Genomic DNA, 21,936 nt, shown 5'->3' on the forward strand with positions numbered 1-21,936 from the left:
TATGTATTTCCAAGGGCTTTAAACAATAAAACATTAAATACGGAGCACTATTCAACAAAATCAACCATTTACAGTGATAATTGTTGCTTTATTTATACCCATGATGTATTTGCGGTACATTAAATGAAGCGAAAGATAAGTTTTAATACTGACAAATTAAATTAAACTAAGTGGTATCTTACCTGTAGAGTTGACGCTGCTGACTCGCTAGTTTCAGTAAGGCCAGTGCTCCTGGGAATACTTGAAACGATGTACCCACCACTCTTCGGTATAGGCTGTCTAACCACCACCTTTCCCTTCCTCGTCTCCGCTAAAAACAAGCTGTACCAGTACGCATCGTTGGACACCAGGGTGGAATCTGCTACAGTAGAGCTCCTCTGGCTAACGACGCTGTTCCTGCAGGGAGGGGTCGCCTTGGTGGGCTTCGGTTTCTGGCACTTCAAAACGATGGTCACCAATATTGTCATCAACAGCAAAAATGACACAGAGCCCAAACCGATTAACAAATAGAGATTTAAGTCTGAAAAGATATCATATTCCAAAGGAATTTCAGACGTTTCAGAAAAGGCTTTAACGACATGCTCCAAAGTAGATAACTTAATGGTAACTGTAGCAGAGAGAGACGGATCTCCATTGTCCTTGGCAATGACGACCAGCCGTTGATGACGGGGATCTCTGTAACTGAACATTCTCATTGTCCGAATTTCTCCGTTGTACTGGTCCAGACTGAATAAAGTCGCGTCTGGGACCTGTAGAAATTGGTAAGTGACCCGGGAGTTCTGCACAGAGTCTGAGTCAATGGCGATCACTTTAGCAATCAGGTGTCCTTTGTCAGTGGATCTTGGGATCACTTCCTCAACCACAGATCCGTGCGCCCGCCATGGAGAGACTATGAGTGGGGTGTTGTCATTCTGATCCTGGATAATTATGTGGACTGTGACATTAGTGCTGAGTGGAGGGACACCCGAATCTCTGGCTTCAACGTGGAAAAGGAACTCTTTCTCTCTCTCGAAATCAAAAGTCTTTAATGCGTAAAGATCGCCGTTTTCAGGATTAATGGAAAAAAGCATCGACATTGAAGTGTTCACGATTTCCTTTTCTATGATGAAATAAACTAAATACTGGTTTTCATTATAATCTGGATCAAACGCAGTGACTGAACTCAAAAGTGATCCAGGTGCATTGTTCTCCATCACCAGGATGGTGTAGAACGACTTAGGAAACTGTGGCGCGTTGTCATTAACATCCAGAAGTTCCAACGTGATGGTTTCATTGTCTGACAGAGGAGGCGTCCCTCTGTCCGTCACTGTTAAAATTATGTTATACTCCGGAACTGTCTCGCGGTCCAACGATTCTGAAACTACCAGTTCGAAATCTCGCTCTGACGATTTGTTCAGTATAAAGGGCAACTGCTCGCTAATAGCGAGGTCGACCTTCCCATTGGCCCCCGAGTCTCTGTCACTAATTCCAACGAGGGCTATTACTGTGCCTACAGGAACGGACTCCTTCACTTTGCTCCTAATGGATTTAACCGTGATCTCGGGGTAGTTATCATTCACATCTTCCACGTATACCATCACTGAGCACTGGCCGGACAGTGGATGATGTCCTTTGTCCTTTGCCTGAATATGCATCTCCAGGATTTTTATTTCCTCAAAATCAACCACGTCTTTAACTTTAATTTCTCCTGTATCCTGATTTAAGGAAAACATAGCCTGCGTTTTCTCAGACGTGTAAAGTGTGAAAGAATACACAATTTCTGCGTTTGAACCCTCGTCCAAATCTGACGCATTTAATTTCAATACTAGTGATCCTATCGGGGAATTTTCCGTCATATTAACAGCATAAACCTGGTGATCAAACTGAGGGGCGTTGTCATTCGTATCCAAAACGCGCACAATGATGCTGGCGGTGCCGGATCGCGCAGGGACTCCGCCGTCCACAGCCGTGAGTATTAGATTATGTACAGTCTGCTGTTCTCGATCTAAAGCTTTTCGCAAAACCAAGTCAACATACTGAGTTCCGTCGCTTCCCCTCTGAATTTGGATACTGAAATGGTCGCTCTCACTCAAAGTGTAAGTCTTAATAGAATTCGTACCGACATCAGGATCTACGGCGTTATTTAAAGAGAATCTTTCTCCGGATAAAGCCGACTCTGATATATCTAGGTGAATTGTTTCTCTTCGAAAACTAGGTGCATGGTCATTGATATCTAATATTTCTAATTCGATATTAAATATCCTTATCGGGTTTTTAATGGTCACTTCCATTTTAAGCAAACAAGAGGACGTCTTCATCGTACATAAGTATTCTCTGTCTATCTTCTCTAAAACATACAACTCTCCCGTTTCTTTGTTAACGGCAAAATACTGTTTATTATGCAAAATATCTAATTTTAGCTCACGTTCAACCAGAGTGCCAGCGCTAAGTCCTAAATCACCAGCTAAATTAGCAACAACGGACCCAACCTCCATTTCTTCTGGAACAGAGTAGCGAGTCACTGAGAAGGCGATTCTCCACGTCGCCGAGTATACAAAGAAAACCAGAACATACCTTGCTGCCTGCACAACACAATGTGTTCCCATCGTCGAATAAATTATCTTCTCCAAAAGGAAAAGACAGATCAATTACTGTATCCAAAAAAGAAAGGGGCCGATATTATATTCGCAAACGAGTATTCAGGCCGTGATACAAGAATGAAGTCTTATTGTGAATTTAAAGAATCCGGCAGTTAGAAATGCTTCAGCAGAAACCGCGCCGCGCCTCTATCTTCAAAGAACTGTCATGGCTTCCCTTTGGACGCAGATAGTGGTTCATTTATGAAGAAACAGCGACACAGTGTCCAAAAAAAAACCCAGTTAAAGATACAAAAGTGAGAGAAAAAAAACCGTACTAATGAGTAACTCTAGATATTATGTGATTACAAAAACGTGCCATGTACGCTTTGAAATATTAATGACCAATTTAAGAACGGTGCGACTCTTGCAAATACAATTATTTAATCTAGGCCAAACAGTCTACTTCAAATGCTGTCTACATTCACTCCCAAACCCCATTGTCAAAATGCTTAATATACTCGCTTCTGTTGGCACAAATGTGTCGTAGTAGTTGTAGAATAAATTATTGTTTGGCCACCTGGAAAGCCGAAATATCATTTAAGTTTACAAACGTAACACTTGTTTCTACAATTTAGTTATGTCGAGCTTGAATGATCGAACTTGCATTGCATTCTACATGTCAGGAAAAAAAAAATTAACCCATGTTTGTATTGCATACTGTACAATTGCATGGCCCAATCTGACAGGTTGCGTGTATTAGTCATAGAACCAGGACAATGGGAAATGTCTTATTTTGGAATAAGTTTTACCAGGTAAATACAGCTACGTTTATCCTCTAAGTGATTTTAAATAACAAAAGAGTAAATCAGCATTAGTTATTCAACGACCTCATCCATTTACAACCACAGTTGTTGCTAAACTTATATGAATATTTTATTTTCTGTACAGTAAACAAAGTGAAAGTATATTTTCTAATTAAAATAATTTTGAGGTAAGTGGTATCTTACCTGTAGAGTAGAAGCTGCTGATTCGCTCGTTTCTGTCAAGCCCGTGCTCCTGGGAATACTGGAAACGATGTAACCACCACTCTTCGGTATAGGCTGTCTAACAACCACCTTTCCCTTCCTCGTCTCTGCTAAAAACAAGCTGTACCAGTACGCATCGTTGGACACCAGGGTGGAATCTGCTACAGTAGAGCTCCTCTGGCTAACGACGCTGTTTCTGCAGGGAGGGGTCGCCTTGGTGGGCTTCGGTTTCTGGCACTTCAGAACGATGGTCACCAATATCGTCATCAACAGCAAAAACGACACAGAGCCCAAGCCAATCAATAGATACAGGTTTAAGTCTGAAAATATATCATATTCCAAAGGAACTTCTGACGTTTCAGAAAAGGCTTTAACAACGTGCTCCACCGTTGATAATTTAATGGTAACTGTAGCAGAAAGTGCCGGATCTCCATTGTCCTTGGCAATGACGACCAGCCGCTGATGACGGGGATCTCTGTAACTGAACATTCTCATCGTCCGGATTTCTCCGTTGTACTGGTCCAGGCTGAATAAAGTCGCGTCTGGGACCTGTAGAAACTGGTATGTAAGCCGGGAGTTCTGCACAGAGTCTGAGTCAATGGCGATCACTTTGGCTATCAAGTGCCCTTTGTCTGTGGATCTTGGGATCACTTCTTCAACCACAGAACCGTGAGCCCGCCATGGAGAGACTATGAGTGGGGTGTTGTCATTCTGATCCTGGATAATGATGTGGACTGTGACATTACTGCTGAGTGGAGGGACACCCGAATCTCTGGCTTCAATGTGGAAAAGGAACTCTTTCTCTCTCTCGAAATCAAAAGTCTTTAGTGCGTAAAGATCGCCATTTTCAGGATTAATGGAAAACAACATCGACATTGAAGTGTTCACGATTTCCTTTTCTATGATAAAATAAACTAAATACTGGTTTTCATTATAATCTGGATCAAACGCAGTGACTGAACTCAAAAGTGATCCAGGTGCATTGTTCTCCATCACCAGGATGGTGTAGAACGACTTTGGAAACTGTGGTGCGTTGTCATTAACATCCAGAAGTTCTAACGTGATGGTTTCATTGTCTGACAGAGGAGGCGTCCCTCTGTCCGTCACTGTTAAAATGATGTTATACTCCGGAACTGTCTCGCGGTCCAACGATTCTGAAACAACCAGTTCAAAATCTCGCTCTGACGATTTGTTCAGTATAAAGGGCAACTGCTCGCTAATAGCGAGGTCGACCTTCCCATTGTCCCCCGAGTCTCTGTCACTAATTCCAACGAGGGCTATTACAGTGCCTACAGGAACAGTCTCCTTCACTTTGCTCCTAATGGATTTGACAGTGATCTCTGGGTAGTTATCATTCACATCATCCACATACACCATCACTGAGCACTGGCCGGACAGTGGATGATGTCCTTTGTCCTTTGCCTGAATATGCATCTCCAGGATTTTTATTTCTTCAAAATCAACCACGTCTTTCACCTTTATTTCTCCTGTATTCTGATTTAAGGAAAACATGTCCTGCGTTTTCTCAGACGTGTAAAGTGTAAAAGAATATACGATCTCTGCATTTGAACCCTCGTCTAAATCTGTCGCATTTAATTTCAATACTAGTGTTCCTATCGGGGAATTTTCCGTCATATTAACAGAATAAACCTGGTGATCAAACTGAGGGGCGTTGTCATTCGTATCCAAAACGCGCACAATGATGCTGGCGGTGCCGGATCGCGCAGGGACTCCGCCGTCCACAGCCGTGAGTATTAGATTATGTACAGTCTGATGTTCTCGATCTAAAGCTTTTCGTAAAACCAAGTCAACATACTGAGTTCCGTCGCTTCCCCTCTGAATTTCAATATTAAAATGGTCGCTCTCACTCAGTGTGTATGTTTTAATTGAATTAGTACCGACATCTGGATCCACGGCATTATTTAAGGAGAATCTTTCTCCGGATAAAGCCGATTCTGATATATCAAGATGCATCGTTTCTCTTCTAAAACTAGGCGCATGGTCATTAATATCTAAAATTTCTAATTCAATATTGAATATTCGTATCGGGTTTTTGATGGACACTTCCATTTTAAGCAAACAAGACGAAGTCTTTATGGTACATAGGTATTCCCTGTCTATTTTCTCTAAAACATACAGCTCTCCCGTTTCTTTGTTAACTCCCAAATATTTTTTACCATGTAGAATATCTAATTTCAGCTCACGTTCAACTAGACTGCCAGCGCTAAGTCCTAAATCACCAGCCAAATTAGCGACCACGGACCCCTCCTCCATTTCTTCAGGGATAGAGTAGCGCGTCACTGACAAGGCGATTCTCCATGTAGCAGAGAATACAAAGGAAACCAGAACATACCTTACTGCCTGCACAATTAAGTGGATTGCCATTGTGGAATAAAAATATATCCTCAAAAAGGTGAAATCAATTCAGTTATGGTATCCGTAAACGAAAGCGGTACATCTTTATACTAGCAAATGAGTTTCCAGGCTGTGATGCAAGAGTAAAGTTCTATTGTGTGTTTAAAGGATCCCGCAGACAGAAGTGTTTCAACAGAAACCGCGGCGCGACTCCACCCCCAAATATCTGTCATGGCTTCCCCTTAGATGCAGATATTGGTTCATTTATGAGGAAACAGCGACACTATATGTTTAAAAGAAACGCATTTAAAGGTACAAATGTGAAAAAAAAACAGTCCTAATAAGTAACTCTACAGATTATGTAATTCCAAAAACGAGCCATCTATGCTTTAAAACATTAATGACCAATTTAAGAACGGAGCGACTCTTGCAAATACAATTATTTAATCTAGGCCAAACAGTCTACTTCATATGCTCTCTACATTCACTCCCAAACCCCATTGACAAAATGCTTAACATACTCGCTTCTGCTTGTACAAATGTGTCATAATAGTTGTAGAAGAAATAATTGTTTGGCCACCTGATAAGCTGAACTATAATTTAAGTTTACAAACGTAACACCTGTTTCTACAATTTAGTTGTGCCGAGCTTGAATGATCGAACTTGCATTGTATTCTACATGACAGGGGGAAACAATTAACCCATGTTTGTATTGCATACTGTACAATTGCATGGCCCAATCTGACAAGTTTCGTGCATTAGTCATAGAACCAGGACACAGGGAAATTTCTTATTTTGCAATAAGTTTTACCAGGTAAATACAGCTACGTTTTTCCTCTAAATGATTTTCAACAATAAAAGAGTAAATCAGGATGAATTATTCAACGACCTCATCAATTTCAAATCACAATTGTTGCTAAATTTATATTAATATTTTATTTTCTGCACAGTAAACGAAGTGATATTAAGTATATTTTCAAATTAAAATAATTTTAAGGTAAGTGGTATCTTACCTGTAGAGTGGAAGCTGCAGATTCGCTCGTTTCTGTCAAGCCCGTGCTCCTGGGAATACTGGAAACGATGTAACCACCACTCTTCGGTATAGGCTGTCTAACAACCACCTTTCCCTTCCTCGTCTCCGCTAAAAACAAGCTGTACCAGTACGCATCGTTGGACACCAGGGTTGAATCTGCTACAGTAGAGCTCCTCTGGCTAACGACGCTGTTTCTGCAGGGAGGAGTCGCCTTGGTGGGCTTCGGTTTCTGACACTTCAAAACGATGGTCACCAATATTGTCATCAACAGCAAAAATGACACAGAGCCCAAACCTATCAACAGATACAGGTTTAAGTCTGAAAAAATATCATATTCCAAAGGAACTTCTGACGTTTCAGAAAAGGCTTTAACGACGTGTTCCACCGTTGATAATTTGATGGTAACTGTAGCAGAAAGAGACGGATCTCCATTGTCCTTGGCAATGACGACCAGCCGCTGATGACGGGGATCTCTGTAACTGAACATTCTCATTGTCCGAATTTCTCCGTTGTACTGGTCCAGACTGAATAAAGTCGCGTCTGGGACTTGTAAAAACTGATATGTGACCCGGGAGTTCTGCACAGAGTCTGAGTCAATGGCGATCACTTTGGCTATCAGGTGCCCTTTGTCAGTGGATCTTGGGATCACTTCCTCAACCACAGATCCGTGCGCCCGCCATGGAGACACTATGAGTGGGGTGTTGTCATTCTGATCCAGAATAACGATGTGCACAGTGACATTACTGCTGAGTGGAGGATTACCCGAGTCTCTGGCTTCAATGTGGAAAAGAAACTCTTTCTCTCTTTCATAATCAAAGGTTTTCAGTGCGTAAAGATCTCCATTTTCTGGATTAATAGAAAACAGCATCGACATTGATGTGTTGACGATTTCCCTTTCTATGATGAAATAAACTAAATACTGGTTTTCATTATAATCTGGATCAAACGCAGTGACTGAACTCAACAGTGATCCAGGTGCATTGTTCTCCATCACTAGGATGGTGTAGAACGACATTGGGAATTGTGGCGCGTTGTCATTAACATCCAAGAGTTCCAACGTGATGGTTTCATTATCCGACAAAGAAGGTGTCCCTCTGTCCGTCACGGATAAAATGATGTTATACCCCGGAACTGTCTCGCGGTCCAACGAATCTGAAACAACCAGTTCGAAATCTCTCTCTGATGACTTATTCAGCACAAAGGGCAACTGTTCGCTAATAGAGAGGTCAACCTTCCCGTTGTCGCCTGAGTCTCTGTCACTTACTCCAACGAGGGCTATTACTGTGCCTACAGGAACAGTTTCCTTCACAGCGTTCCTAAGGGATTTAACAGTAATCTCGGGGTAGTTATCATTCACATCTTCCACATACACCATCACTGTACACTGTCCGGACAGCGGTTGATGTCCTTTGTCCTTTGCCTGAATATGCATCTCCAAAATTTTTATTTCTTCGAAATCAATCACATCTTTAACTTTTATTTCTCCTGTATTTGGATTTAAAGTAAACATTTCTTGTGTTTTCTCGGAAGTGTATAACGTAAAGGAATACAATATCTCTGCGTTTGAGCCCTCATCTAAGTCTGTAGCATTTAACTTCAGTACCAGTGTTCCTATCGGGGAATTTTCCGTGATGTTAGCCGAATAAACCTGGTGGTCAAATTGTGGGGCGTTGTCATTTGTATCCACCACGCTCACGACGATACTGGCTGTTCCAGACCGCGCCGGGACTCCGCCGTCTATAGCCGTGAGTATTAGATTATGCACTGCCTGTTGTTCTCTGTCCAAAGCTTTTTTCAGAACCAAGTCAACGTATTTTGTTCCATCGCTTCCCGTCTGAGTCTCAATACTGAAATGCTCGCTGTCACTAAGTCTGTATGATTTTACCGTATTTGAGCCGACATCTGAGTCCACGGCATTCGTTAAAGAAAATCTCTCTCCAGGAGATGCAGATTCAGAAACATCCAGTTCAATCCTATCCCTACGGAAATGGGGCTCGTGGTCATTGATGTCTGTAATTTCCAATTCAATATTGAATATACGCAATGGTTTTTCGAATATAACATCCAGTTTAAGAATGCAAGCAGTTGAAGTTCTCGTCGGACACAAATATTCCCTGTCTATCTTCTCTAAAACGTACAGTTCTCCCGTCTTTTTGTTAATCTCAAGATATTTCTTATTGTGCATTATGTCTAGCTTGACCTCGCGTGTGGCGAGTACACCGACATCCAGACCCAAATCAGCGGCCAAATTTGCAACGACGGACCCCTCCTTCATTTCTTCGGGGATAGAGTAGCGTGTCATAGACAGAACAAAGCCGCAGAAGACATAGAACAGAAGGAAAACCGAGACGTACCTTTTAATTAGCTGCTCCATTGACAATGATGCAACTGTAAGGGGAAGGCAAATATTAAAAATTTTCAAAAGCCAAATTTATTCGCAGACGATATCAATACTCTTGCAGAAAGACGTAAATCCGCGAGACTCAGAAGTCAAAGAATACACCGATATGATGAATGACGGACGCATGTAGAGACAGCTTCTCCTACAGAACCTACAAAGCATTCAGCACAACAGAACTGTCATGGCGCCTTCCATTTAGCTGCAGACCAGAGCAATTTATTAGGGAACAGCGACACGATGTGTGGGAAAAGAGTTGGAACAGTCAAATCTGAGTTTCAAACGGATAATAGGCTACTTCTACACGTTGCATTACCGTTCTGCCCCAGTTTTTTAAATTCCTGAAATGGATGGTCTGTAGGTAATCAGATATTGGGTCCAATGGCTGACAAATAAATATCAATACAACGCATATTATTATAGTACTGTATAAGGCTGGTTTCATGATCATTTCTATGTAGCTGAGCCCAATATATGTGGGATTGACAGTCAATGTTATTTTTGTTCATTATTTTCGATCACTTTTCCATATTTGGTAGAGGGTCCTAAAACATGCATACTAAAACATTGGATGCTGACGCAATACAACATGCTGACTCTAAATATATCTTCAATTGACCGCTGCACGCATCGTTTTACAATGTTTTGTGTTTTATTTGATTTCAGCACCATCGAGACGAACAGCGCCAGGTGATTGCAGGACTGCCTGTGGAACACAACATCTGACCAACAAAAGAAGTTTGTGGTGAAAGGACCCCAAGTTCCCCTATTTAAAATACGCTGATCAGTAAAAGGCTACCACAGATAGTATTACACTTGCATGTGAATTCTGGTAGTATCTCCTACTGTAAATACACATTTAGTATTTTATATGTGTAAGCTTTTTTGTAGGCTATACTAATTAATTGTGGCGACAAAACATGTCGCCAGTAGCAGTTTTGTGTTTGTAAATCTCAACAGTGTAAGAAAGTCAATGTAAGAAATACAAGTTTGTCCAATAACCAACACGTCTATACATCTGTTCCTTACATTTCCTAAAATCATTTTGTGTACCAAACTGTGGACATTCAAATGATGCCAAGTTAGAATTGTTTCACCAAGTTATTTCTCAAAAACCAAACAAGCATTATTCCAAAGCACAGCTAACCATGTTTTCTAACATTCGATGCTCGATACTCGATAGCATGTGATGCTCAATACTGATTTTACTGTCTGAACATGTGACAGGCAGCAGGTCTAAATTAAAATATACACTGATGCAGACCATCTACTGTAAACATATCTAGTGTGGTAACATTACAGGAGGTGCACAGTAAATTGTCCAGTGTTAATTCAACTCTTACCAGATAACATTTTATCCCACTTTGGAATGTGGAACCAAATGTTATTTATTTAAGAGTTTAATTAACAATGGACAATTTGCTGTGTAACTAACTGCCCATGGGTGGGGAAGAGTAAACCCAGCCGATAGCTAGCTAGTTGAATATGAGTATTTATCATGTTAGTAGAAAGCTAGGTAGTGCAGCGATGTTAATGAAACACCAGCTAGCTAGTTAACCAGGAAGTTAAGTAGTCAGAAAACAAGGTTAATGATGACATACAAGTAGTTTAATTTTTAGTAAACTGCTAGAGACTAGCAAAAAAGCCAACTGGCTGTTTTCGTGAAATAGTACATAGCTAGGTACCTTGCCTGCTGCATGGATGAATCAGACTTCGCTTTTTAACTGGCTACACCAAATTGTTTTGGGTTTTGTTCAGTATAAACTGATTTTATGGCCTACCCTGTACTCATGCTACCAAACTGAGCCACAAAACAATATGATGTAGTGTTTATGTGTGAAGCAAGCAAGCCAGCCACAGAAAAGTAAAACTTCACAGATCAAGGTTTTCTGAACCCATTCTATTAAGTAAAATAGCATCACATGCACATCCTTACACGTAAAATAAATATTCTCTTTCCTGTATGTTCTGCAGTTGCCTTCTATGAACATATTTTAATCAGAACCAATGTCGTTGTTCGATATCGATGAGGAAAATTAACAACTGCGGGACTGAAGAATTTCTGATTATGTACTCAGCAAGAAAGTGATGGAAAAGAAGTAGAGTTTGAAGAAAGGAAGACTGTCTACCTCTTCTGTATCCTCCTGACACAGTTGTGCCCCAGAAGACCGGGACTTCTCTGCCGTCTACTGGTGTCTCATCGTGAACAAATCTGATTCTGACAACAGAACATCTTATTAGACTAGACTGTGCCCTAAAACATTTCTCAAGCTAGACTTGATATGCAAAGCCAAAAGCTATGTTTGCAGACAAGCTGTATAATAAATGTTTCAAGCTGAAAACAAAAGATTACCTTTGTCATTTCTTTGATGAGGGCTTCAATGCCATGGTCTCAGAAAACAACAATTTCTGAAAAATACAAATATAAGAAGGTTGTGTAGGTTAAATGCTTTAAAAATACTTTTCAACAAAACAATTTGGTAAATGTGTTATGACCCAGTGGGGTCCAGTTTCATCCCTGTGACATGTGTCAGGACATCTACTGCCAAAGACGTGGAATGATACTGCTGAAGATGCCCCAGCATGGGTGACATAGCGCCTCCATTTCCAACACAATTCCACGAACAACTCAGAGTAACAACAGAGTAAGAAACCAATTTGGAGCACTGATTTCATTGAGTTTGATTCAGTCCATCTTTGGTGTCAGTTTATTAGTAGCCATCTGGTTTAGGTAACTACTGGGCTAACACACTTTCAAATGTGCATACAGATATAGTAGTGTACGAACATACAAGCCAGAGTAGAGGCCTCTGTTTAGTAGTTTTGAAGTGAGCACAGCTCTTTTGAACTGTTGTTAGAAGCCATGCTACTAAAAGTTCTCTACATGTGCTCAGTAAGCATGTGGTCTACCTAGCAAACGACCAATTGGTGTTGAAGAGTAAAAGCAGCAGATGGCTAACTAGTTAGCTGCTAGCTAAGCGTCAGGATTTGTTTGTGCAAAGATATTACTGAGGGTGCTTTGTTGTGTAAGAGGGAAATTATACTGGGACCCAGAAAAGGGTGACATTTGAACGAGCCAGCATGCTGGGACGCAGCGTGTACTTCAAAGGACCCGAGAGCCTTGTGGTAAAACAATAAGTCACTCGGACTTCCTCTGAATGGGCAGGCCATTTGGCTCTCTGGAATGTTACCACCTGGACACAACCAAGATAAGGGGAACTAGTCTCTTTGTCTGTGGTTGTGGGTGTGGGTGTTTTGGGGTCGTAAAGGGGGAAGCGACCGGCACCTGGTGGGGGGACTACACGGGACAGTACCACACTGCCCACATATGGACCCCTCTGACATTACACTTTGTATTTCTTTTCTGGATCTGGACTATAAACCATCTGTATATCCTATTTACAAACCCCAGAAAACCGTACAAACCATGCACATGTTTTCATGGTATTATTGTATTATGCATTGTGTAATAATAACATGGATTGCATGTACAATGGTTAAACAAAAGGGTATTTTCATGACAACTGCACCATAATATTACATCCACTTGGCATGTTTGGTATGGACATGTTCACAATCATTCAAGCCATTGAATGAAATATGTTTCATACCAAATAGAATTTGAAAAAACATAGTTTCAATAACTCAGGAAAAACCTAACACAATGGAATGTCCTCTCTGGTAATCATCTCCTTTTCCCCATTTCCCCACCAATTGTTTTAACAACCTCCTCCAAATGGTGGGGGCCGGAATTAGAGATTTACGATTCGGACAGGTTAATTTATGGCAATGCCGCGTAGACCAAACGCGGGATTTGGCTTAAAAGGAAGGGAGACAAAGCAATCGAGGAAGATCGTAATCGACTTCCCACCATGCACATACTATGTGCGCGGCGTGTAGACAGACAAGGAAGATCGTAATCGACTTCCCACCATGCACATACTAGGCTATGTGTTCTGTGTAGAGATAGCCATGGAAGATCGTAAACGACTTCCCCACGTGGTACATACTCTGTGCTCTGTGTGTAGCTAAACAGGCTGGGTAAGAACTATTTTACTATGTATTTATGTTTTTAACCCTTATAATTGATTTGGAAATTGAAGATAATAACCTACCTGCCTGTTCAATAAATTCTTATTTTTAACTTGCGTGGTCTTCATGACTCTAATCAATTTTATCTTCTTTTCAGCCGAAATTCCGTTTAAATACTCAGGGGGGCAATTCTGACTAGGACCTACTGATCAGGGGTCTAGTACAGTAAACGTCTGTAGTGGGGTCTTCAAGTTAGATAGGTGACCACGATCTGCCTGTTAAGGGATTGGTGGGATCGGTTCTGGTGTTGTTTGGCATAAGAGGACCCATGGGCGTAGTACGCTGGTTCTCCCCAAATTCGCCTTAAGGAGCCCGATAGATTCTTCACCGCCCTGGGCTCATAACTGTCTATGCACTATCCATGTAAGTCAGGCATGGAAGGCATGTATTATGGTGGTCAGCCTCCTACCCTCTGGATTCTTCACCGAACTGAGATTTAACAATAATGCTAAACCCGGGAGCATATATTGAGGAATAATGGCACAAGATAGAGTCGAGTGTAACCACTCCCAAGTTCCACGTATAGTTAAACCCAAATTTTAAATTATCATATAAAATGGAGTCAGATTTAATACGAGGGTAAAACCTAGTAACTGTTACGCTTTCTTGCTGTGGTCATGGATATATCTGTTGTGTTGTTCCGCGCATTTGTGAATATTCTGATGCTCCCATTGGAATATTGACAGTCCGGCGACAGATCGGATATATCTCTGATGACAGCATAGCCCCGTTTACGAACGGAGAGTAACCTGAATGCTACTGATCCGTTTCAGGCCAGCTTTAAGCGGGATATGAAGCAGCGCCTTCATATCTAACCCGTGGCAACGGAACCAGTGCATTCTTAATTATAATTGTGCCCTGTTCTTACGAACAGAGGAAAATAACTAACATCTCCGGTTTTGAATCACACCAGCCAAGGGAGAACACGCGATACCTTCCCCTCCAGCTACAAACCCTCATTGGTCTAGCTGTGAGGTGTTTACAAGTGGTGACCCCGACGTGATATGGAGTATCTGGAGTGTTCCCTGAAATGTCTGCTGGTGTTTTTCATCCCGGCGTGATACCCTTCACTGTGGGTATCTCGCATTTTCTTCTCTGGGTTTCCTGATCCTTGGTGTGGTGAGTGACACAATTCTCATATATTAGCCTGTGCTAGGGAGAGTTTTTTAGTCACTGTGCAGGGGATCGACATATCCCAGACAGGCCTGGGACCGTAGAAACCAGGCATTTTCCATATTACTACCCTTTGGGGAATGCATAAACAGGGAAAGAGAGAAGCTTAGGCTGGCATGTTGTTAGGAAATGTGTTGTGCTAATACGGCAAAATGCGTTTTAGAAAAAACTAGCCTATAGCAGTAGATGGTTGCGTATGTGTAAGAAATGTAAACGTTTGTAGAAAGGAAGGGAGTTTTGGTGCAAGGCTTACTACTGTTTCTGCGCAGAGGCGCAGAAAACTTTGCTCAAACTCAGGAATAATGAGGCGCTGGTTAAAAGCCAGTGCATTTTGAAGGTGAACAGGGAGAAAGTTTATAGCTGCCAGTAAGCGTGTGCAATCACAGAATGCACACGCGAAGAAGTTTGAACTTTGCTAGGGGGCTAACCCAGTAAAAGTGGCAAGCTTCTTATTATAATTAAATTAAATAATATTAAAACACTGCTGAATGCTGAATCAGGTGCATAACCTCGGCTTCGAAGTTCCAGCCCTGAAAGCAGAGTCTGTGCTGATCCTTAAACCCAGGTATGGCCCTGCGACAGTACACGCATCTCAAGACCTCTGACAGTGCAGACTGCAGCTGCACCAAGTTTTGAAACTGTTCGTATCTGTCCGCAGAAAACCATACTTTAAGTCTCAGAGATCGAGGCTGGTACCAGTGTAGTCACTGAACCTCTGAGTACCGTGCCCGATGTAATGTCACAGGACCGCTGAGTGCCACGGCAAATGCAAGTCTCCATCCCTCTGAAAGTGTAGCCGCAGGCTACAACAAGGGTGGCGACCGTCTGGAATTTGCCGCATGTGGGACTCATGTCTAAAGACCTCTGAAACTGGTGAAAAGGTATCAGGACACAGAACTTCTGCATTTCTGAGGTGCTGGAACCAAGGTCCTTGGCCTGTGTTATCTGTCTCAGTAAACAGTGGTGTACTATTAATTAAATAAATAGGTTAGGATTTATGAAACAGTTGAGAAGCCAGTGTAGAAGGTAAAATTCCACCATGGCTTACAACCAACCAAAAAATAGACTTTGGCCTATTATAAATAAAATAATCAATAGCCTAGAGCTAAATTAAGTTATATAGGCATAGGTGTGCCACCATTCACCTTTCTTTAGAAAGCTCACTTTCAAAAAAGTGTAGTGAATTCTGGTGTACCCTATTGTTTTCATCTGGGTTTTTATTCTGTGTGTCTTAGCGGCACAAGGAGGAAATCAGAGGATTTAAACTAATAATATTAACTAATAATATATTAATTATTAACGCATGCCTGTGCACGCCATTTAGAAACTGGTAGAATTCACTAACAGACTTATTTGGGTGCCAATTAAATTAGCCAAGGCATGTTAGATACTAGAGATCTAATGGTATTTTTGTGTGAATTTCACCATAGCACAAAATATATGTTAGACTCTTTAGCAAACCGTTGATAAGCCAGTCAAATGCCATAAATGAACATAAGGTCATCAAGCTTAAACTCAGCTAATAAGGGCCAGTATCATCTGTGCCTGCAAGGAAAATTATTTAAGGAAGAAGTCTTCCAAACTACATATCTCAAATAAATAAATAAATAAATAAGGAGAAGAAGCACTTACTCCTAAGTTTACATAAAGTTTGTCTTTTAACATTAAAATGTTGAAAGGGGTGTCATTTTTTGGCAAGGACTGGCTTACTGGTCTCACTTTATTCTACTTTTCTACATTTTCTCTCCTTAGATCTCCTCCTTCTTTTTCATTTACTGTTCCTCCTCCTCCTTTCTCCCTTCTCCCCATCTGTCTGTCTTGTTCTGTTCCCCCCCCCCTTCTCTGTCAGTTGTTGAATATTTAAGGAGCAGTAAACCTACACTCCCAAGACAGTGTCTGATTTTCTTTTTGTTTTTTCATCTTTTTAATTTTTGTCAGTTGTGGTTTAACCCCCAAATTATGCAGATAGTAACCATACCTAGATTTTCTCTTCTTTGCACAACTACAGGCAAAGAGTTTCACACCTCATGGTTAGGGGGATTTGTAGGTCCTTTCTGGAAGAATGTTTTAGAAATATGTGAAATTTTCTTAATATTTATGGAATTTCTGTTAATGTTAATGACAAGTTTCACATTCATTTTGAAATATATCTGTCACAGACTTCAGGATGCTACAACCCCCAAACACTACTGGTCTTATATGTCTTAAATTGTGCTTGTTGTGTTTTTCTTTATTTTTATACTGTATGTTTATTATAATTGTTCTTTATTTTTATACTATCATTTTCAATACCCATCCATACAAAATGTATTGAGTTTTGTCTCCTTTCTTTTTAATTTCCCAAATCCAGTTTATCCAAAATTACAAAGGATATTACCATGAGAAGGACAAAAAACATATTTACCACATAATGCAGTTGTCATGAAAACTCCGAACTACCTCATTCATATATACCATGTCTTACCAACCTTTTTCCCAATAATCCCACCAAGGTTATTAAGGTTCAACCTCCGCACAGCCCCGTGGATGTCAACCTTAAGTACAGTGTTTCCAAGACTTTGCTTCGATAGATTCAATCGAGAGGACACCTCCTGGTACAAAGTTCCTACGTCACTGTCAGCTGTCTTGTGAGTTTTCCTGTGCTTAAGAACACGGCGGGCCCCGACTGATGGAATGGACTTAGTGCAACAGGTCATCTGAGGCACAAAAGTTCCCATCTTCACTCCAACATCTGATCCGTTCCATACCATACACACCTCAACCCACACAACCCTTGATATCAGCCTTCCCAGTTATTCCCACCATCAGCCCTACGACCCTGGACCTCCGGCACCAACCATTTGGGAAAGTGTCCATGACCCCTTGGGAGGACGTTTTGAAGTGTCCCCCATTGGGCCAGAGGGGGGAGCTGTAAGAGGGAAATTATACTGGGACCCAGAAAAGGGTGACATTTGAACGAGCCAGCATGCTGGGACGCAGCGTGTACTTCAAAGGACCCGAGAGCCTTGTGGTAAAACAATAAGTCACTCGGACTTCCTCTGAATGGGCAGGCCATTTGGCTCTCTGGAATGTTACCACCTGGACACAACCAAGATAAGGGGAACTAGTCTCTTTGTCTGTGGTTGTGGGTGTGGGTGTTTTGGGGTCGTAAAGGGGGAAGCGACCGGCACCTGGTGGGGGGACTACACGGGACAGTACCACACTGCCCACATATGGACCCCTCTGACATTACACTTTGTATTTCTTTTCTGGATCTGGACTATAAACCATCTGTATATCCTATTTACAAACCCCAGAAAACCGTACAAACCATGCACATGTTTTCATGGTATTATTGTATTATGCATTGTGTAATAATAACATGGATTGCATGTACAATGGTTAAACAAAAGGGTATTTTCATGACAACTGCACCATAATATTACATCCACTTGGCATGTTTGGTATGGACATGTTCACAATCATTCAAGCCATTGAATGAAATATGTTTCATACCAAATAGAATTTGAAAAAACATAGTTTCAATAACTCAGGAAAAACCTAACACAATGGAATGTCCTCTCTGGTAATCATCTCCTTTTCCCCATTTCCCCACCAATTGTTTTAACAACCTCCTCCAAATGGTGGGGGCCGGAATTAGAGATTTACGATTCGGACAGGTTAATTTATGGCAATGCCGCGTAGACCAAACGCGGGATTTGGCTTAAAAGGAAGGGAGACAAAGCAATCGAGGAAGATCGTAATCGACTTCCCACCATGCACATACTATGTGCGCGGCGTGTAGACAGACAAGGAAGATCGTAATCGACTTCCCACCATGCACATACTAGGCTATGTGTTCTGTGTAGAGATAGCCATGGAAGATCGTAAACGACTTCCCCACGTGGTACATACTCTGTGCTCTGTGTGTAGCTAAACAGGCTGGGTAAGAACTATTTTACTATGTATTTATGTTTTTAACCCTTATAATTGATTTGGAAATTGAAGATAATAACCTACCTGCCTGTTCAATAAATTCTTATTTTTAACTTGCGTGGTCTTCATGACTCTAATCAATTTTATCTTCTTTTCAGCCGAAATTCCGTTTAAATACTCAGGGGGGCAATTCTGACTAGGACCTACTGATCAGGGGTCTAGTACAGTAAACGTCTGTAGTGGGGTCTTCAAGTTAGATAGGTGACCACGATCTGCCTGTTAAGGGATTGGTGGGATCGGTTCTGGTGTTGTTTGGCATAAGAGGACCCATGGGCGTAGTACGCTGGTTCTCCCCAAATTCGCCTTAAGGAGCCCGATAGATTCTTCACCGCCCTGGGCTCATAACTGTCTATGCACTATCCATGTAAGTCAGGCATGGAAGGCATGTATTATGGTGGTCAGCCTCCTACCCTCTGGATTCTTCACCGAACTGAGATTTAACAATAATGCTAAACCCGGGAGCATATATTGAGGAATAATGGCACAAGATAGAGTCGAGTGTAACCACTCCCAAGTTCCACGTATAGTTAAACCCAAATTTTAAATTATCATATAAAATGGAGTCAGATTTAATACGAGGGTAAAACCTAGTAACTGTTACGCTTTCTTGCTGTGGTCATGGATATATCTGTTGTGTTGTTCCGCGCATTTGTGAATATTCTGATGCTCCCATTGGAATATTGACAGTCCGGCGACAGATCGGATATATCTCTGATGACAGCATAGCCCCGTTTACGAACGGAGAGTAACCTGAATGCTACTGATCCGTTTCAGGCCAGCTTTAAGCGGGATATGAAGCAGCGCCTTCATATCTAACCCGTGGCAACGGAACCAGTGCATTCTTAATTATAATTGTGCCCTGTTCTTACGAACAGAGGAAAATAACTAACATCTCCGGTTTTGAATCACACCAGCCAAGGGAGAACACGCGATACCTTCCCCTCCAGCTACAAACCCTCATTGGTCTAGCTGTGAGGTGTTTACAGTTGATTCACCGGCAAAGTATCATCACTGGCACAATGTTTTTGTAATAAATGATCTGCAGTCAGCAGAAAATCACATTTGAGGTTATTTGCAATGCAAGATGGCAACGCACTTAATTCACTTTACACAGTAATACCAGACAGCTGACCTAAGCTAGGCTAATGGTAAACTTGCTGTCTAGCCATCTAGGTATTATCAAGACACCTAAACTTGCGAAAAGAACCAGTCTGACCAGCCAGCTTGAAGATAGGCAGCAACTGCTTAGCTATATAACATTAGCTACCGTTACTTACTTGTTAGCTGCCCGACTAGTCGCATTGGGTATAGCAGTTGCTTCAAAAAGATTACTGCAATGGTGAAGGCGGGTGTAACAAGCCCTGTAAACTTTCGTTACTGAAAACAGAATTCTCCGTCCGCTCAGTGCTCAAAATAGAGTGTTACAGTGATCTTTTTGTAGGCCAACTCCGGAGTTACTTCCGCCCTGGGTTCCCTCGGAAAATTTCCCATTCATTTTTGCCATAGGCATTTCGTTTTTTGTCGAAAATAAGGTCTGTGATTAACGCATGTCGAAGAGAGTTTCGCGTCTGGCACTACGAGATAAATTACTCCCATTAATATCTCAACGGTGAATTTAGAAGCCGTTATGCGTTTTAAAAAAAGTAGGCTGCTAACAAGTTGAAACTACAACGGTTGTCACGTGCAGGCGGGATAGAACTTGAGTTGCCGTTGCGAGAAAGCGGCCATTATTGTAGTTTCAATTTAGCAACTTGTTAGCAACTTACTTTTTAAAACCACATAACAGCTTCGAAATCCACAGTGATGATATTAAGGTGTGTAATTTATCTCGTAGAAGAAAACGTGGAGCTCTCTTAGGCTTATGTTCACCTTATTTTTGGTGCTTATATTTACCCGCTCCTCCAGAATCCTGCTGTCAGATGTAGGCCTACTTGACCCTGCTTCTTGGACCATTTGTTTTCAGACACCAGACTGCAACTGGAGAACACCTTCTATTATTGCACTGCACATACACAGCATCACACACACCCCAGCTATGATTTCCGTACAGCACCAGAAAATACTCAGAGACACTATTCTGCCCTGCACGCATCACTGAATACCCTAAAATGTGCCCTTTCACTGGAAAGCCAAGTCACTGACCGAATTACCTTATTCCTGCAACTGTCTCAAGAGTTCTGGTCACACCCAGAGTCATTCAACAAGAATGTCACGGCCACTGAAATTTGCAGCAGATTATGTTGACCTTCTTGTTAAAGATGCAACCTTAGACGCTCATATCTGCTTAGCAGCGCTATAGGCCTTGACGGTAGATGTCTCACAGTGGTTTGTGATCCAGATCCAGAGAGTTTTGCTGATAGTACAGAGAAGTCCATGATGTGATATTCAGATGTAACACTGCAATGTGTTACATATCAATATTGTCTTAAATGCTAATTTAATTTAATGAAAATGTATTCCTTTTATTTGTCATTTAATTCAATAGCTCAAAAAGCCTCCCTGGCAGAAGCCAGGGATTCTGACCACTCAGTCCATCTCTATAATATCCAGTGCTTCATGGGACACTACTTTGTAGCTTCAGCACCCTCTAGTGCCTCTCATATGCCAACACTCTTTAAAGTAATATTTTCCACGACACTGTTGTATGTGTTACATGTACATTTATGTTCCAGGGGCCTCAAAATTGTGATGTAATTGTGCATGGATGGGGTGGCCTGAAGTGGTGGGATATTTTTTCTTGGGGCCCAAAATCCCTGGGAACAGCCCTAGGTGTGGGTGCACTTGGGTTGATGTCAATCGGCACTCAAGGGTACTGAGTGCAGGGGCGTCGTAGTGGGGGGAAAAGTGGGACTGACTTCCCAGGGCCTGAATAGGGGGAGGGCCCTCGAAAAGTCTGGAATGATGCGTGAGAGACATGTATCAAGAGAGGAAGGGGGCCCACAGAGACTGCTTATGTATAGGGCCCAGAATTTTGTGCTACACCCCTGACTAAGTGTACTGATTGACCATCTTCACCCCTTGTTAAAGCATATCTTTCTTGCAAAGTGGGGTGTCTTAAAGATAACAGTTCCCCCATCCTCCAGATTTGAAACCAATGAAGCGCTTATAGGATATTCTGGAATAACACCAGACTGGGCAGGAGTTGATTTACTTCCATATAGTGAGTTGTGTTGTATTACTCCTGCAGAATTCCATACAGACCCAATATCATTTTACATACAGACCTACTTATCAATCTAATCTGTCAAATAAAAATGTATTTATATATCGCATTTCACAAACGATTGTCACAGCACGCTTCACCGACAACCCTGGCTTAAACCCCCG

The 21,936-nt window shown here is 41.7% G+C and overlaps 2 protein-coding genes and 1 long non-coding RNA gene across 3 annotated transcripts in view; all 3 read right to left on the reverse strand.

Annotated features, from left to right (window-relative positions):
• LOC118222692 (protocadherin alpha-C2-like) overlaps nucleotides 1-6,487 on the reverse strand; it is a 35,699-nt gene extending 29,212 nt beyond the window's left edge. Inside the window, exon 1 of the mRNA XM_035408461.1 lies at nucleotides 3,566-6,487. Within this exon, the coding sequence (XP_035264352.1) occupies nucleotides 3,566-5,968 (2,403 nt within the window). The 5' untranslated portion in view covers nucleotides 5,969-6,487. The remainder of the gene's footprint in view (nucleotides 1-3,565) is intronic.
• Nucleotides 147-2,806, reverse strand: LOC118222694 (protocadherin alpha-C2-like). The gene has a single exon (XM_035408466.1). The coding sequence runs from the start codon at nucleotides 2,583-2,585 to the stop codon at nucleotides 162-164; it is 2,424 nt and encodes an 807-aa protein (XP_035264357.1). The 5' UTR covers nucleotides 2,586-2,806; the 3' UTR covers nucleotides 147-161.
• A 5,030-nt stretch (nucleotides 6,488-11,517) lies between the features above and the next one.
• On the reverse strand, nucleotides 11,518-20,005 carry LOC118222697. Its single transcript, XR_004764308.1, has 3 exons — nucleotides 19,887-20,005; nucleotides 11,723-11,778; nucleotides 11,518-11,587 (listed from the first exon to the last, which is right to left on the reverse strand). It is a non-coding gene; the product is annotated as an uncharacterized LOC118222697 (long non-coding RNA).
• Nucleotides 20,006-21,936: the final 1,931 nt, after the last annotated feature.

The sequence above is a fragment of the Anguilla anguilla genome, chromosome 3 (genome assembly GCF_013347855.1).
Source record: "Anguilla anguilla isolate fAngAng1 chromosome 3, fAngAng1.pri, whole genome shotgun sequence".
Lineage (NCBI taxonomy): Eukaryota > Metazoa > Chordata > Actinopteri > Anguilliformes > Anguillidae > Anguilla > Anguilla anguilla.